This window comes from Cnephaeus nilssonii, assembly GCF_951640355.1.
Source record: "Cnephaeus nilssonii genome assembly, chromosome: 9".
Taxonomy (NCBI): domain Eukaryota; kingdom Metazoa; phylum Chordata; class Mammalia; order Chiroptera; family Vespertilionidae; genus Cnephaeus; species Cnephaeus nilssonii.
The window spans coordinates 26,000,404-26,018,161 of record NC_137080.1 but is presented as its reverse complement, the minus strand read 5'-3'; the positions used below and the strand labels follow the sequence as shown (position 1 = coordinate 26,018,161).

At 37.5% G+C, this 17,758-nt stretch overlaps 2 protein-coding genes across 8 annotated transcripts in view; one reads left to right on the top strand and one right to left on the bottom strand.

Annotated features, from left to right (window-relative positions):
* REPS1 (RALBP1 associated Eps domain containing 1) overlaps nucleotides 1-6,758 on the top strand; it is a 73,727-nt gene extending 66,969 nt beyond the window's left edge. For 2 of the 7 annotated variants that reach the window (XM_079781107.1, XM_079781108.1), the window contains exons 18-20: nucleotides 1,154-1,302; nucleotides 2,270-2,375; nucleotides 5,509-6,757. In XM_079781107.1, the coding sequence (XP_079637233.1) occupies nucleotides 1,154-1,302; nucleotides 2,270-2,375; nucleotides 5,509-5,577 (324 nt within the window). In that variant the 3' untranslated portion in view covers nucleotides 5,578-6,757. Of the gene's footprint in view, nucleotides 1-1,153; nucleotides 1,303-2,269; nucleotides 2,376-5,508 lie in introns of all 7 variants that reach the window. The other 5 variants (XM_079781106.1, XM_079781105.1, XM_079781110.1 and 2 more) reach the window with 3 other exon arrangements.
* A 1,477-nt stretch (nucleotides 6,759-8,235) lies between these two features.
* Nucleotides 8,236-17,758, bottom strand: part of ECT2L (epithelial cell transforming 2 like) — a gene marked incomplete at both ends in the record, with an annotated part of 57,262 nt that continues 47,739 nt past the window's right edge. The window contains 2 exons of the mRNA XM_079781114.1: nucleotides 8,236-8,363; nucleotides 11,196-11,368. Coding sequence (XP_079637240.1) covers nucleotides 8,236-8,363; nucleotides 11,196-11,368 — 301 coding nt within the window. The remainder of the gene's footprint in view (nucleotides 8,364-11,195; nucleotides 11,369-17,758) is intronic.

Here is a 17,758-nt window from a genome sequence, read left to right as displayed (position 1 = left end):
GCTTTATCACGTATCTTTCTATTCTTGTATCTTATCTATATCAGCGATTTCTAACCTTTTTTATCTTATGCACATAGAAACTAATTACTAAAAATCTGTGGCACACCAAAAAATACATATTTTTGCAAAAAAATAGATATACTTTTGATTCATTCATACCAGATGCCTATTGTGTTGGCTGTTGTCATTTTTCTATTACACTGTTGACAGTGTAAGGAAAAAGAGGTCAGTGCCCCTAACTGAACTCAAGAATTGCGTGTTTTAAAATTTTTTGCAGCACACCGGTTGGAAATTACTGATCTATGTCAATCCTTAACTGCTATTTTCCCCTTGAAAGAAAAATTTTGCTAATTTTTTCCCTATTTTCATCCCGACATTTCTGATAGTTATTAAAGTAGCATTTGTTTCTGAAAGTGCTTAAATTCTACTTTATGAATACTTTATTGTTTACTACATTAGTAATTTTCTGTAGTGTTTTTTAATAGTTAATTTTTGTCAGCTCTTGTTAACAAATTAAAAATAGCACTTAACCAAAGAGATGGCAGTTGAGTCTTTTCATTTATTAACAAGTCAAGTCAGGCTATGGTAAATACTAAAATACCATATTTGATTCTGTTGAAGACAGATTCACAGTTTCCAACAAAATATCTACTCATTTTCATTAGTTATAATTATTATGCACCTTAGTGAAGGGTTTTTTAACAGTGCCTAACTTGCCACTTCTTTATAAATGGCTTTATTCATTAAGATGAGTTACTTTAGTATTTTTGAGTAGGAAATTTTATGATGATAATGGGTGTACATTTCTGGACACTTTCTTTTATATTTATTGAACAGATATATATTGAGCATGTGTCATGATCATGTTAAATCTGTGACTATTACAGCCTTGAGTCAGATTCAGGTCTAATATTACCCTTTAAAAATTGTCTAGTCAGTACATTCACAATTGTGATGTCAAGTAGGAACATCTCCTATTGTAACTTACGTCAGGTGTTGCTACAAATTGTAAATTGTTTTAAAGTAGGAAAAGTGATTTAATTTTTGGAGAATAAGTGGCTTTTACGGAAAGCAAATGATGTTGACAAAATTCTGACTAACCATGAATGTCTTCAGGAAATGCTTCATTATTAATGGAATTCTTGTCTTCCAGGGCAAAGGTACAACACCTCTTGCTCCACCACCCAAACCTGTTCGAAGAAGATTAAAATCAGAAGATGAGTTAAGGCCTGAAGTTGATGAACATACACAAAAGACAGGTGTCTTAGCTGGTGTTCTTGCATCACAACCTTCTATTCCTAGGTAATCAAAGCTATCCTAAATACAGTTAATTACTAGGAACAAAAAGTACAGCAATTAAAAATATCAAACGGAAAGAAATTATGGTCAGACTAGTTCTGTAGTTGAAGAAAGCTTCTTAATTGTTGCTCTTTGAGAGTTTTCTCATTTATGAGTAGGTAGAATATTCTTTCCACTTTTCCCTTCTATTATTAAGTTCTTTTCCAATTTCATTTTAGTACCCTATTGCACACTTTTAAAAATTAATAGTGTAGAGTAACACTGATATTTTAACTCTAGTTCTTTTAGACCAGGACTTTGCAGGCTAGGTCTCATGGGCCAAAATCAGCATATGGCCTGTGTTTGTAAGTGCCATGAAGTATGGCTTTTACATTTTTGTAAAAAAAAAAAAAAAAAGAAAGAAAGAAAGAAGAAAACAAAAATAATGGCCTTCAAAACCTAAAGTATTTACTGTCTGGCCATTTATAGAAAAAGTTTGCTGATGCCTGCTCTAGACTAACTTAAGTTATTTTACAGAAGAAGAATTAACCCTACCAGACCTGAGGCCCTGAACCTAACTGTCCCCTATACCTGGGCTCCTGAACATTAAAGAGAAAAAATCAACATGATATAGAAAAAAGTTAGTTACATGCAAACAAGTGGTTAGAATAAGATGGAACTTGGAGACATTGTAGAAAATAGGTACTAGGCAAAGTACAGAAAATTAGGTAAAGCAGTATAGCGGCAAATTCGGAAATTACCGAAAAATCGGTACAGTGGTCTGGTAGCCTTAAAACAATAACAAAAATTAAGCTTCTGAAGCTTAGATACTTTTGGTTGCTGTTGAAACTAAGTGAGGTTAAGCTAGACTGATAAGGCAAAAAATGCTCCTATTTTTCTGGTTTACAGGTAGATCACGGAAGAATGGAGAGAATTTAAAGATAAGAAATGACAAGGTTATTTACTTATTTTGCCCTCTTTATCTCCTCAGGTCTGTTGGGAAAGATAAAAAAGCTATTCAGGCATCAATTAGACGCAATAAGGAAACCAACACAGTTTTGGCCAGATTGAATAGTGAATTGCAGCAACAATTAAAGGTAATGTGGTTTCTGAATGTTTGGGAAGTTCCATGGGCACAGAACATCTCAGGGTTGAACTGGAACTTAGAGGTGATCCAGCAATGCTTATACTAGTATGAAACTTGCTATGTAGCCAGAGAAATATGTATCTAAAATGTTTTATATGCCTTTGAGTCTTTTAATATTAAAAAGAATATTTTATACTAAATGCTGATATGAATACCTTATAAAGGCATCAATATTTTTATAATGTTCCTTTACTTTTCATAATGAAACACTGGAGAGGAAATATAGTGACCTTAGGTACCTCTAAGATCACATACATGGCTCTCTCTACACTCTTATTTAATTCTGATTTGAGTATGGTCAACTTATCCTTTTATCAAAGATAACTCAGATTCTCTTAAAGGGACTAAACAGGTCTAAAGAAGAAGAGGGATGGAGGCAATTTAGATCATCTTGCATGTGGAAAAGACAAGCCTTAAACAGAAGTGCTTAGGACCAGTGTGTGTTCCTGTCATCTGTACTTGAGAGGAATGGTTTTGTTTTTCTTACTTACTCTAGCCAAGATTTTTTTCAATCCCTGTGAATAAAAATTAACAACCAGAATTATTTATGGCTTAACATTATTAAGCATTCATGTTTTATAAACCAGTGTTTCTCAAACCTTAATGTGTGTATAGTTAATCTGGGGTCATGTTAAATGCAAATTCTGATTCATATTAGGTATGGAGTAGACTCTGAGAATTCTGCATTTCTCATAAGCTTCAGATATTGGAGATGCTGCTGGGCTGTTGACCCGCTTTGGGTAGCAAGGTTGTAAACCACAAAAATGAGTAAAAAAGAGTTTGTAGAAATGTAAAATGAATACAGAGTTTGTTCATTTCCATAAAATTGTGTTCATATCCTCATCCAGCATTTGTCACACTGTCCTGATGTTATTATCTGTGGCACATTTGTCTGTGCCCTACTAAACTGAACTCACCAAGGATAAATTATAATTATTTCTATTTAGGATAACTATATAATTTATGCCTAAACTTTTGATTAAAAAGATACTTTTGATTACAAAGAGGGAGTGAGGTGTTAGTACTTAGGCCAGGACATCAGAGGTAAACTGGAACTGTCCTACATAAACTTGGAACCATCTTGTCTCCATCCCCTAAACCTAGCACATGTTAGGTCTTTAGGGTTCCCAGACCCAATTCCAATATTAGGAGGCGGTCCCCCATGCCAACAAACAGTTCTGACACTGGCAGGGTCTCTGAGAATTCAGCTCAATTCTGACACTGTCTACCTGGAGATAATACTAGGTTCTAGAGGTTAAGAGCTTCTGACCAACTGGCTACAGATGGAAGTTCCAATACCACCACTCCCCCCCTCCTCCAACTAAGAATGCTAATCTCACAAGTCCAGGTTGTTACTGGTACTTCTGACCAACTGCCTACAAATTAGAGGTTCACATAGCCCCCTCCTGGGGTTCCATTAATTTGCTAGAACTCAGAGAAATGTGTCCCTTATTAAGAACACTGGTTTTAAAAGGTTCCAACTCAGGAACAGCCAGATGAAAGAGATGTATATGGGAAGGGGGCAAAGAGCTTCCATGCCTTCTCCAGGCTGCACTCTCCCCACATCTCCATATGTTCACCAATCCAGAAGCTCTCCAAATACTCTCCTGGGGGTTTTTACAGAAGCTTCATTACTTAGGCATTATTGATTAAATCATTGGTGGGGCCTATTGATTCAACCTTCAGCCAGGGATGGGACTGAAAGTTCCAACTTTCTAATCACTTGGTTGGTTCTTCTGGCAACCAGCCTTAGGTGCTTTCCAAAAGTCATTTTCATTAGTTTAACAAGATACCTTTCCCCCAACCCAAATGTTTGGGAAATTCCTAGGGCTTTGGGGAGCTATGAGCCAGGAACTGTGGGTGAAGACCAAATATGTATGAGATATACAGAGTTTGGGCATCTGAATGACAAACGTATTATTTCTTATAAATCATAATATCGCTTTAGGCATTAGATAAATGTCTGTTGAATGAATGATATTCTTGCAAAATTCTTTGATCAAGAAGACATAGTTGGTCTATGATTATAAATTTGGTTTGTTGTAAAGTAAGAGTATAAAACTAAGGACAAGCTTGCTAATACCAAACTGAAGACGAAAATTTTGTTCATAGGTGTTTTTCTGAAGAACTAAAGAAAACCATAGAAACATGTATATAGGAGCCATTTTAAGAATCACCCTTCTCATTATTTCTGAGAACAGAAAATAGGAAGTATGGTACCAAATAGGGAAAGGTAGTTCTGGTTGAAATACTATTGGTATTATGGGGGATAGGGGGAGGGAAGGAAAGTAGATAAATTAAAATTTGCTGGCTATCTGCAAAGACTGCTCAAAATCAACAGTGATTAGAAATTCTATTGCAAAATAAGTTTATTCTTTGTGAAACAAACTCAAAATGAGGTTCAGGCATTGCTATAACCAGATGTAATCACCAGGGGAAAGACTCTATGTTAGTTAACTTATCTACAGTTATTGCAGGGAATAGGATTCACACATAATAGCCATTGTTGTGGCAGAACGCATGGAGAACAATCAGCCAGCACTCTGAGGGAGGAAAGTTTAACCTTTATTTCGCAGATCTGCTAGTCCAGGGCAATTCCGGATGCAAAGCCTAAACTGAACACGTGGGGAGGCTCTGACCTATGTAACTCCTACCGTGGCTGGCCCCTGAGGGTCCCCGCAGCTCCACCCGTCAGTCTTGGCGGGGCCCTGGGGTTAGGCTCTGCAGCTCTGCTCAAGTCAGAGTGAAGAAGTAAGACTACAGTTTTAACCAGATACTGAACTAGGTTGTAAGCCCCCCCATTTTCCTTTTCACCATCATTTGCAAATATTGGCTTTTCTAATAATTAAACAACAAAAAAACATTTTATTACCCTGATTTATATAATAAAAATATTTTAATAGCATATTTTAATATTACATACATAAAGAAACATTTCTAAAGTGTCTTTTTTTTAAAAAATGAACAGCTGTCCCTTTGTTTTCTTAACAAATTTAAATTGTTTTTTTGATGCAGAGCTGTTGTTAGATGTGCCTTAATTTTTATAGATGTTGAAACATAACTTGGCTTTGCATCTTTTTCAGGATGTTCTTGAGGAGAGAATTTCCCTGGAAGTTCAACTGGAACAACTTCGACCATTCTCTCACCTATAAGCCAATTGCCGTTAACTGTGAACATACCCATTTTTAAGCAGTTTTGAGTTCAAGCCAATTTGGAGGCCCAAACATTCAGCTCACTGCTTAACTCAACATTAAATTTTGATTCTGTTTTGCCCTCTATGTTCACCATTGTATTTAAGTATCTTTTATTTTTTAATTTCAACAATAAAAGGGTCAGGATGACTTTTTCTCGAGGGTATATTGTGTTTGTTGGCACAGCCCACCCTTGTTATTCCAAAGCATCAGTAATACATAACATTGGTCCATTAGACTTATGTGGCCAAAACGTCACACTGATTTGATTTACAGAATGGGTTTCTTTTTACATCTCAAGCTTATTTGCAAAAGGAGACAAAATTAAGTAAATTCAGTTTGTCTTCTCTTAAGTTAAATGTTTCACATAAAGCATCTACATACGTAAAATTCTTTAAAATTAGTTTCCTTTTTAAAATTTTTATTTGAAAGAATTGAGTTGGATAAGACCTTCTTTAACCATAAACTCTGCAGTAATCAACATTCTCTGGAGTCCTTGGTATTTTCAGCGTTCTCTGTGTCAACTTGGGGCTCAGGTTCTATATTATTTTCTTTATGAAAATTTGATCAGTTTCACCAGTAACTTAAAATTGTTTGTGTGAGATTTTAATTCAGCAGCATTCACACATATGAAATAGCTATGAAGATAGACCTTTCTTAATTATACCCTAAAAGTTGAAGGGAAAGTGTTGAGCCAACACTTTCACAAACAACCTAAGTACCATCCACTTGCAAACATCACTGCTTTTTGCATGACTTATACACTTAACTCTCAATTAAAAGCTTATACTCATCAGTCTCCACAGAGATTATTTTCAAGTAATATGTTTTAAAACTTCTGAGGACATTAATTATTCACAAAATAAATAGAAATGTCTTAGGATCTCTAGTTTATCTTCAGCTGTCTTGTCACTCACTCTTTTGCCATGTAGACAGGTTTTTCCTATTAATGGAGTTTCCGAAGTGTGCCCTATTCAGGATGATACACTGTCTTAGGATTTGTTTCAGACCACATGATATATATACATTTTGGTCATATTTGTAAATTTGCATTCATGGCTGACTAATGGCAGATGTTCCCTTTAATGCAGTGGTTCTCAACCTTTCTAATGCCGCAACCCTTTAATACAGTTCCTCATGTTGTGGTGACCCCCAACCATAAAATTATTTTTGTTGCTACTTCATAACTGTAAATTTTGCTACTGTTATGAATCGTAATGTAAATATCTGTGTTTTCCGATGGTCTTAGGCGACCCTGCTAGCGGTTCTCAACCTGTGGGTCGCCTAAGACCATCGGAAAACACAGATATTTACATTACGATTCATAACAGTAGCAAAATTACAGTTATGAAGTAGCAGTGAAAATAATTTTATGGTTGGGGGTCACCACAACATGAGGAACTGTATTAAAGGGTCGCGGCATTAGAAAGGTTGAGAACCACTGCTTTAATGGTTTATTCTGTCTGTGGGATCATACATATTAAGCTGCATGGATATATCAAAAGTGTGGTTTGACACTAATGAAATAATATTTTAAAGTTTTATACAATTTTAACAAGAATTTAAATTTTTAATAATTAGAAGCAATTTATATTTTCATTGTTGGAAAAAAAAATGTTTCAAATAGCCTAGTTCACAATCCTATAGTGTACTAGTAGATTGTATTACCTTACAGGAGAATATGAAACTAAAAGGAAGCTGACAACCAAAAGCTTCCTAGATTAATATACCTTTTATCTACCATTAACTAAATAAAAATACTTTTACTACATATATCAGCTAAAGTTTCCAAGTACCTAAAAGGTTATGGCTTCAGTTTGTTAAATACATAAATGAAGACATTAAAGAACGGTGCAGAAAACTGCTCAACACCTATTTTGCTGTTTCTCTGTTTTGAAATAGACTTGTCTTCATTTCTTTATTTTTATTCAACTAAATTCCATTACAGGTAAGTTTTGGTAGGCTTCCATTTATTTTTCTTTTTTTAAAAGTGTTGTTGTTTTTTTCCAACAGCTTTTCAATTTAACAATGTCACAAAATGTTAAAGCTTTTTATTTGGAAGATCTAAGAATTTTATTTAGCAATTGAAGAACATTTAAAAATTAAAGAAAACTTTTTAGTACTTTGTAGTGGTATGTTTTTAATGCTCTCTGGGAGAATACATTCATATTAAGGATAGATGTGACAAGTTACTGAGTAAATTGCCATTTATATTTCCTATACATATTTTAAATTAATTCATGAAAATGTTAAAAATGATTGATAAATCACTAACAAGTTGAAATATTTCTCTAGACTGATCATTTAAGAAATTTCATTCTGATTTTATTTTTTACTAGATTGTAAAAGAAAACTTTAAATGTACAATATGCTTGTTCTGTCTTAGGTTTTGTCAGTTAAGTAACTCTAATAGTGTCCATGAAAAATAACTACCAAAAGAGGTGGTTCAAAAATCTTGGACTCAACTTGTTCTTATTGTACATTTCACATCCTTGAACACAGATGCTAAAGTTTAAAAGTTAGGAGGAAACTTATGGACCATCCTCGCATGGAACAAAAAATACATGTCTATCTTTGCCAGGAGAATTGGCAGCCCTGGTGTTTTCTTAAAGTCCAGTCTCACTTCTCCATGGTACTTTTTATTGTATTTAGGAGTACTGACAACCATAGGAACTTGTCATCTTCAGCTTCTGTGGCACAAATCCATTCATGTTTTGGACCTTGAAGAATAAAGGCATTCTTGATATCTGTGAAAATATTTGAGGTTCACTAATTAATCTTTGCAGGTAACAATCAAAAGGAGAAATTGTTTAAAATTCAAGAATTGACCAGTGTCTTCTATCTATAAGAATATTTTGAATACTAAAAGGAATTCAAACAAATACAGTTTAGGATATAACAAGTTTAGAATAACTCAAATATATGACATCTAAAATAATATTGTCTTTATATTATAACTGGTTTTAATTAGCAATTATACTTAAAGACTAAGTGATAGATATTTAATGTTATTTAAATCCTTGCCTTAGCCACTCCAGAAAGAACTGGAACTTGTAAAGGTCTTCACTGAGAGTTATAGATGGAGATGTGGAAAGCTAGACCTAGACAACTTTGGTATGAGGGCTGATGACAGAATTAAGGCAACTACGTAGCTGAATGGCCACTATCTATTAGGGTACATGATGATATTTTAACATAGGGCATAGCTAATTAAGGGGAGTCATACACTTTTAAACATACCCAGTGGTTATAGGTAACCCATTTTATCTGAGTGTGTCTTGTAGGTGGAAATATTTATTCCCACACTTGGTTTTCTTTTTTTATCAGACTCATATTTAAAATGAGACTGAAGCTAATGAGAAGCAATTCTTTTTAGATTAATTTTTTCTCAGAAATCTTGGTTCCACTTTAACCTTGAGTCCTGTCTTTACATGCAATGAAAAATACTGGAATGACAGTGCTCCATTCAGGTTGTCTGGCCTAACAGAAACATAAGAAAGAGATTGGTCCTTTCAGTAGTAGAGGGTAGGAAAACTAAAAATAGGCACAGTTGGTTTAGGTTTTAAGTCAAAATTGTTTTTATAACAAACTAGAGGCCCGATGCATGAAATTTGTGCAAGAGTAGGCCTTCCTTTCCCCAGCTGCTGGCACCAGCTTCCTTCCCTCTGGCACCCGGGACCCGGGCTTCCCTCCAGCCACTGGCAGGGACCCCAGGCTTCCCTTGCAGCCCCGGCTTCATCTGAATGGTGGTCCGGAAGAACGTCTGGTCTAATTAGCATATTACGCTTTTATTATTATAGACTAGAGGCCCGGTGCATGAAATTCGTGCACGAAGAGTGGGGTGTCCCTCAGCCCAGCCTGCACCTTATCCAATCTGGGACCCCTCAAGGGATGTCCGACTGCCCGTTTAGGCCCGATCCCACCGGGGATCGGGCCTAAACGGGCAGTCGGACATCCCTCTCACAATCCAGGACTGCTGGCTCTCAACTGCTCGCCTGCCTGCCTTCCTGATTGCCCCTAACTGCTTCTGCCTGCCAGCCTGATTGATGCCTAACTGCTCCCCTGCCAGCCTGTTTGCCCCCAACTTCCCTCCTCTGCTGGCCTGGTCACCCCTAACTGCCCTCCCCTGTAGGGTTGATCGCCTCCAACTGCCCTCCTTTGCAGGCCTGGTCCCTCTCAACTGCCCTCCCCTGCTGGCCATCTTGTGGTGGCCATCTTGTGGTGGCCATCTTGTGTCCACATGGGGGCAGGATCTTTGACCACATGGGGGCAGCCATATTGTGTGTTGGAGTGATGGTCAATCTGCATATTACTCTTTTATTAGATAGGATAGAGGCCTGGTGCACGGGTGGGGGGCAGCTGGTTTGCCCTGAAGGGTGTCCCGGGTCAGGGTGGGGGTTCCCTTGGGGCATGGGGCGGCCTGAGCGAGGGGCCTGTGGTGGTTTGCAGGCCATCCACGCCCCCTGGCGACCCAAGCGGAGGCCCTGGTATCTGGAATTTGTTTACCTCTTATAATTGAAACTTTGTAGCCTGGAGCAGAGGCTTAGGCCGGCAAGGGTGGGCGGAAAGCTTGGTTCCTCTGTTGCCTGGGAAACCTAAGCCTCCCTCCTGCTCTCTGTGGCTGTAGCCATCTTGGTTGGGTTTATTTGCATACTCGCTCTGAGTGGCTGGTGGGCATAGCGAAGGTACGGTCAGTTTGCATATTACTCTTTTATTAGGCAAGATGCTATTTCTTTTTTTTTAAATATATTTTATTGCTTTTTTACAGAGAGGAAGGGAGAGGGAATAGAGAGCTAGAAACATCGATGAGAGAGAAACATCGATCAGCTGCCTCCTGCACACCCCCTACTGGGGATATGCCTGCAACCAATGTACATGCCCTTGACCGGAATCGAACCTGGGACCTTTCAGTCCGCAGGCCGACGCTCTATCCACTGAGCCAAACCGGTTTCGGCAGGATGCTATTTCTATTGAGGTTATTATGAATGCAATGTTTGTTACTGAACTTCCTTTGCAAATCTATTGATTTATTCCTTCTTTACTCGCAATTTCAATGTGAATTTAAGAAAAGGTACAGTCAAATATGTAATAATCACATTTCTAGTAGAATGGAAAAATAATAGATAAAAGTCTACAATTGTAACATCCATAGGCAGTATATGGTAGCGGGGTAGTGGTTAGGGGCTCCCATCCTTCTCAGGCTACTTCAAAGAATCCCTTGTGATGATGTGGAGTCATGCCCCTTTGTGAATTTTGAAACATCTTAATGTCTAGAGTCCATGTCTGACAATGCCAGCATTCCCTTCTTTTGCTCTTTCAAGTAGATGAAAATTTACATGAATGAAATCCTAAAAATATTTGGGGAATTACCATATTTTCCGGCATATAAGACGACTGGGCGTATAGAAGATTTTCCTGGGTTAAAAAGTCGTCTTATACGCTGGAAAATACGGTATTTGCAAACTGCAAAGTATAGTTCCAGTCTTTTTCCCACTTTTCTGTTGTAATAGTTAATGAGCTTTACTACATAATATAGCTTTCCAAAGGTATTAAAGTCTTGGGAGGAAAAGAATACATACATTTGGAATCTGGAATATCTTCTACGAGTAACCTATGAAGGGCTACTGATGCAATGAACTGGTAGGTTGATTTTGAAGTTCTTTCAAATGGAGTGTGAGATGTGCTCCGACTAGCAACAAGCAGTGCATCGTTGAAGAGGAAAAGACCGAGGTCTCGGGTGTGTTCATAGAGCCTGTGTTAAAATGCAGAAGGGGCACTTTTGAGAAGCGTTCCACATGCAAAGTGGGGAAAGTGAACATTCAGCTTTCCCTCCTTTATAACATGCATCATGCTAAAGCTGTGTTTTTAAACTTTTGTCAAATTTGATATTTTGTATATGATATATTTGGGCGACCTAAGGAAAATAATTTTTTGGTTTCATGTTTAAGGGTAACAGGTTGGGGTGAAGAATTAGTGAGGCTCAAGGTGTCTTAAGTAGAAAGCATTGAACTGCTGGTAGAAAATACTAATTTCTAATTTCAATTGGAGGGAGGGAAATGGATGTGTAACCTCATGAGTATGATAGGTTAGAATTAAGTAGCTCTTGATTTTCACTGAGGTTGCCACCAGGGTCAAATGTAGACATACATGTGTATCAACAGGCAAAATGTGGTGTCCACAGCCTCCATCTGATTGTTACCCTCTTTGCTGTTCTGTTGTTGGAGCCGGTCAGGTAGTGTCACTGTATGCTAAATGGGTGGTGTAAGTACTCAACCGAGCATCAAGTGGCATCCAGGGAGGAGCTTGGGGGAGGCCCACCCCACCAGGAGTGGCGAAGTAAAGCAAGCTCAATGTTTTGATGGAGGGTTACCAAAAATTTATTTTCTCTTAGAAGTATCAAGCAACCCTTGGTTACTCTGAGGAAGGGAGTCAATCTACTAGCTTGTTCAGAGGAAACCTCTTATTTTTACTTTCACCCCTTTCTGTTTAACTTTTAATTTGTCAATTTAGATTCACATACAGTTTTAATAAATGTAAAGTGACATCACATCCCTCCACTTAGATCACCCTAGATACTAAGCTAGTACATATATGTCCTATTTTATCTGTCCAGGAATCACATAGATGAACATATATACACATCTAGGTAGTTTGCCATTATTTTACAAAAATGGTAATATTATTCACACTTTTTCCTGCTTTTCTCACCTGGGAATGGAAATCAAGTGAACTGCTATGGCTTTAATTAATTCTTTTTAGTAGGTAAATAATACTTTATGGTGTAGATAGACCATTATTTATTCAACTCGTCGACTTTTGATGGGCCATCCCTTTTTGATGGACATTTGCTTTGTTTACAGGTTTGGGTCTCCTCCCTTCCTCTCATTTCACTTGTTCTTTATTGCCACTCTGAGCAATGTTGGAATAAACTGATCCTTATATAGAAATAAATTTCTTACATGTGCGATTCTATCATAGGATTACCAAGGGTAGGATTGATTGGTGAAAGGGTGTATTCATTTTAATCAAAGACTTCCAGATTGTTCTCCATAGAAGCTGCTATATTTCATATTTAGAGTCTACTTCATGTGACAGATGTCTCTGACTTGTACATAGTACAAATTTTAATGTGCATTTGAGTTACTTGGAGATTTTGTTAAAATGCAAATTCTAATTTAATAGAGCTAGAGTAGCCTGAGACTCTATTTCTAAAGCGCCCTGGGTATGTTGGTAAGCAGGCCATACTGAGTAGTGAGGCACTTACCAGTTACAACCATCCTATAATCTGGGCAGAGGACTGGATGAGGGAGTTCAACATTTCTGAAGAGTACTATATACCTCAGGTTCAGCTATTGAACAAGTGTTAGGAAGTTCAGGTCGTGTTGGTTGCGTGGATGGGTAATATGGTCATCCAATCCCTAGAGCCAACTCTCATATATTTCCTTCCCATCTCTGGTTATAACTCCAGCTGGAAGGAGTGGGATGCTGCACGTATACTGATACCTTGCAAGAAATAATGTTCTAATCAAGTTGATATAGACAATTGACAATAATGGATCAAATAGAACTGAGTATGAAAGAAAGGAAGCAAGAAAGGCAGTGGGTGCATTTCAAGAATATGTGATGGGTGATATGCAGTGAAAGGCCGCTTCAAATAGGCAAAAGAACTCCATCCGTATTCTTGCCCCTTTGTGGCAATACTTTTACTATATCATTGATAAGAACAGTTATTTCCTCTATTATACCAACTTAGAAAAATGTTGAAAGCTATAATAAAAGTTTGCTTTTTTATGTGAATTAGTCAAGAAGGTACCTACAAGAGTGCTTTAAAGAAGTGGTTCTGAAAGGGATGTTTGCTATGGTAAATGGTTGTTTCATTTATTTATTTATTTATTTATTTATTTATTTATTTATTTATTTATTTTGCTTTGGAAGGAACAACATCGAGAGTAGAGGTAAATGAATGAGAATTCCAATTTTGTGACCACTTGGACCCCGTGGGTGGTTGGCTCAGGGAAGGAAGGGAAGGAGCAGGCATATTAACTGAGTTGGGAGTTGAGGTCACTTGTAATCTGAGAACAGGAGCAGGAAAAGATAAACATACAAATAAGTTTTTATTTCAATCTGATTATTAGAGTGCTATTTAAAATACATATAAATCTGAGTTTTATCTAGGGAGAAGAAGCTTTTAAAAAGCAATTTGCTAAATTAAGGCCAAGATCTCCAATAATTTTCATCCAAAGACCAAAAAAAATCAGAATCTTTTCTAAAAAATCTTAATTCCATATGCAAAAGCAAATAATTTCACCTTTCTCGTTGATATAATAGAGCCACTGAAATGGAAACTATGGATCCTAGTAGAGTTTCAGAAAACTGCTTCTACTCATATGCAAAAGAATCAACTCTAAGGTTAGAGTATTTTCCCTGAACTTGAATAGGATTTTTTTTTTTTTTTTTTTTTGCTTGTTCACAAATAGGTTCAATGTCTCAGCAAGATGAAACAGGTCTACTATAGTTTAAATTCGTAATACCATTCTAGAAGCATTTTGTTGTTTATTGCATTAGCCGGCCTGAAACACAATGTACTCAACTTTTATAGACAAAGTACCCAACTTCTATCCTACCTAATAAAATGGTAATATGTAAATTACCATCACTCCACTATGCCCACGATTGGGCCAGCGGGAGGTGCAGGGGGCGGGACTCGGGGTAGCCGGGGTAGCCGATTGGGCCAACGGGACGCTGAGCTCGCGTTGCCAGCGGCGGCGCGAGCTCAGCATCTGTGCCATGGCTGTGCTGCAGCACAGAAGGGGCCTCTGGGGCAGCGAGCTGATGTCCCGCCGCGGACCATCAAAAGCGGGGGAGCTGGGTGCCTGTCCGCTCCGGCACCAGCAGACAGGCACCCAGCTCCCCCACGATCGAAAGCGAAAGTGTGTAGGGGACCCTACACTTGCATGATTCAATCATGCACTGGGCCTCTAGTAAATACATAAAACTTTAAAAGGAATTTTCAGAACATAACCTTTAGCATGAACAGACATCAGTAAACCATTGGTTCTGTAAGCTAACCTGAGCCAATACTGTCACCTCACCCATCATCCCACTCTGGTGAATCATAGTCACTTTTTGGGTCCCCAGGAAAAGAATAAATTCAGAGCCAGAGTTAAGTATCCCTGAGAGGTCTAGGTTCTTTCCCTTTCCTCAATGCATGGTTGCCCTGGGAAATGACTGTAGGTCCCTTTGGGTAAAGCTAAAAGGGAAGAACCATGCATTTTTGGCATTGTAGTAGGGTTTTTCCTTAAGAAAACTCTGGGTCTGAGGAGCGGTTATTTAAGGCTCTATTCACCAGTCCTAGAGGGCTCCATTTTTGTAACTTTGGGGAGACCCTATGGGAAGGGGAAAACAATAAAAATCATCAAGCTTAAAGTCACATAAATGAAAATCAGTGTTTCTGAAAAAAAACCCAAACACAATAATGCATAATGTATTCTAAAAGTTTAATATACCCCCAACTCTGTGGGCTATGACCACAGAAAGACAAATACCTCCAATTTTCCTAGCTCTACAAAGACTCTGACTTCATCTCTACCCAGAGCAAAAGTTTTTATTTATAGTGCAAATATTATATTCTCTTTGGCAGATTTTATTAGTAATTTGTTTAGCAACTGCTGCTATATTGGTAAGTTTATTATGAGGAAGGTTTAGTTCAGCTTTCCACCTGCTGGTCTAATCAGTGGTTAGAGCACTGGGACCCGGTCTTGAATTCTAGACCAGCATTTGTTAGTCTGTGATATCAGACAACTTGCTTAAGTACAGATTCCCCATCCATAAGTATGGTTCCAGTCCTACCTTCCTCACCAAGTGATTGTAAAGATTATATCAAGTGAGAGAAGTTAAAATATATGGTAAACTGTAAAGCATTCTACTCATGTGAGTTGGTAGTGTATCTATAAATATAAGCAGAGTTTCCACTAAGTAGAAATCCCTAATGGGAATCATAGGAATGCCATTTCTTGAGTTTCATGTAATTTCCTAAAATGGCAGAAAACAAGATTGCAGAATACTTATTCTATGATATCTTTTGGAATGTAATCCTATTTTGCATTTACTTTTAATTTCAAATATGTAAAATTACATGTACTGTATGTTTATTGTTTGGAAAATCATTGATAGTGCCTACTTAAATATAAGTGTACCTCATAATTAGAGTCTGAAATAATTAGTATTATCTCACTATCCTGAAATTCTCAAATGTACTCTGTTGTAGAAACACTAAAGACAGACGTTTAAATTCTAATAATTGAGACTTCCAGTTTCTGGCTGCATATGTAAAGAGCTTGAAAGTCATCATGTCCATCCTCACAACAACAAAAAAAAGCTGAAAAACTCTGATCAACAACTCTCCGTAGAGCCATCAGAGAGTTGAGGTCACAAGGTAAACCACTGCCCTAAAAGCTGGAGAGACCAGTGTATACAGAGAGTTACAGTTTACTGGACGCAGAAACTGCACACTGGAGCCAGCACTGGGTAATAGTTTAAGGGTAATTGACTAATTGCTGTAGACTCTGAGCTAGTTAAGAAATTAAAAGCTCCTGGAGGCCTAGCTGCATCAGTTTTACCTCCAGGAGCCACACCAGGTTCCTACCGTGAAAATCTAAGAAAAATCTCATTGCTCCCAATAGGGAAGAGAAAAGTAACCATTTTTAAACACCCCCAGAAAGTGCTATTCTCCTTAACAAAGACTGCCTCCAGGGAAACTTTTACCAAAACCTAGACAACTGGGGAAGGGAAATACCCAACTCCAGCTCCCTCTAGCTTCCCTGTCTTACCTGAGAGGCAAAAAAACAAAACAAAACAAAACAAAACAAAAAAACACCTGAGAAGCACAGCCCAGGTGCACAGGCTCACTAATAAACGGACCAAATCACCATCAATGGGATTCTTTATAATAACAAGGGATTACGGCTGGAAAGAACAGCAAGGCTCAGACTCCATTTAAAGGATCTCTAGAAAACCCAGGACTACAAGGGAGACAAAAACAAGGACATCAGAGAAAACTGAAGCCTCTAACAACACAGCTACAGCAAATAGACAACAGAAACACAGGCTTAGCCCAGAAGGTGTTGCTCAGTGGTTGAATATTGACCCATGAACCAAGAAGCCACTGGTTCAATTCCCAGTCAGGGCACATGCCTGGGTTGCAGGCTCAATCCCCAGACTCAGCTATGGTAGAGATTTTGAATTTAAGATAAGTATGATAAATAAGGACTCCATTGGAAAAAGTGGATAGCATGCGAGAACAGATGAGTAATATAAATATAAATGAAAATGTTGAGAAATTAAAAAGAAATTCTAGAAATCAGAAACACTTAACAGATGAATAATTCCTTTGATAGCCTTATCAGCAGACTAGACATAGCTAAGGAAAGAATCAGTGAGCCAAGATACATTAATAAAACTTACCAAACTGAAAAACAGAGAGAAAAGAGATTGGAAAGAAAGAAACAGAATATCCAAGAAGTGTGGGGCAATTACAAAAGATGTAACAATGTCCACTAGGAATATCAGCTGGAGAAGAGGAGCAGAAGGAATATTTGAAGTAATAATGGCTGAGAATTTTCCAAAATCATTGACAGACACCAAATCACAGGTCTAGGAAGAATGAAAAACTTAAAATCTACACCTAGGCATATCATATTCGAACTCCAAAATATCAAAGACAAAAATAAAATCTTGACCTAGAGAATTATAAAATGCTCTACTTACAGAAGAGCAAGGATAAGAATTATACTGGATTCCTGTTCAAAAAACATGCAAGGAAGAAGACAGTGGAGTGACATAAGTGTTGAAAGAAAAAGCCCACTAAGCTAGAATTCTGTAACCAGTAAAATTATCCTTCAAAAGACTTTCTCAGACAAAAATTGAAGGACTTCATTGACCCACCTAGCAAGAAATGTTAAAGCAAGTTCTTCAGAGAGAAGGAAAATTATATAGGTCAGAAACTTGGAATTACATAAAAAGAGGAAGAGTGTTTAAGGTAAAATATATCCTAGGAAGGTAAAATAAATTCTAGTAATCAGAAACTAGAGCAACCTGGCTGGTGTGGCTCAGTGGTTGAGCATTGATCTATAAATCAGGATGG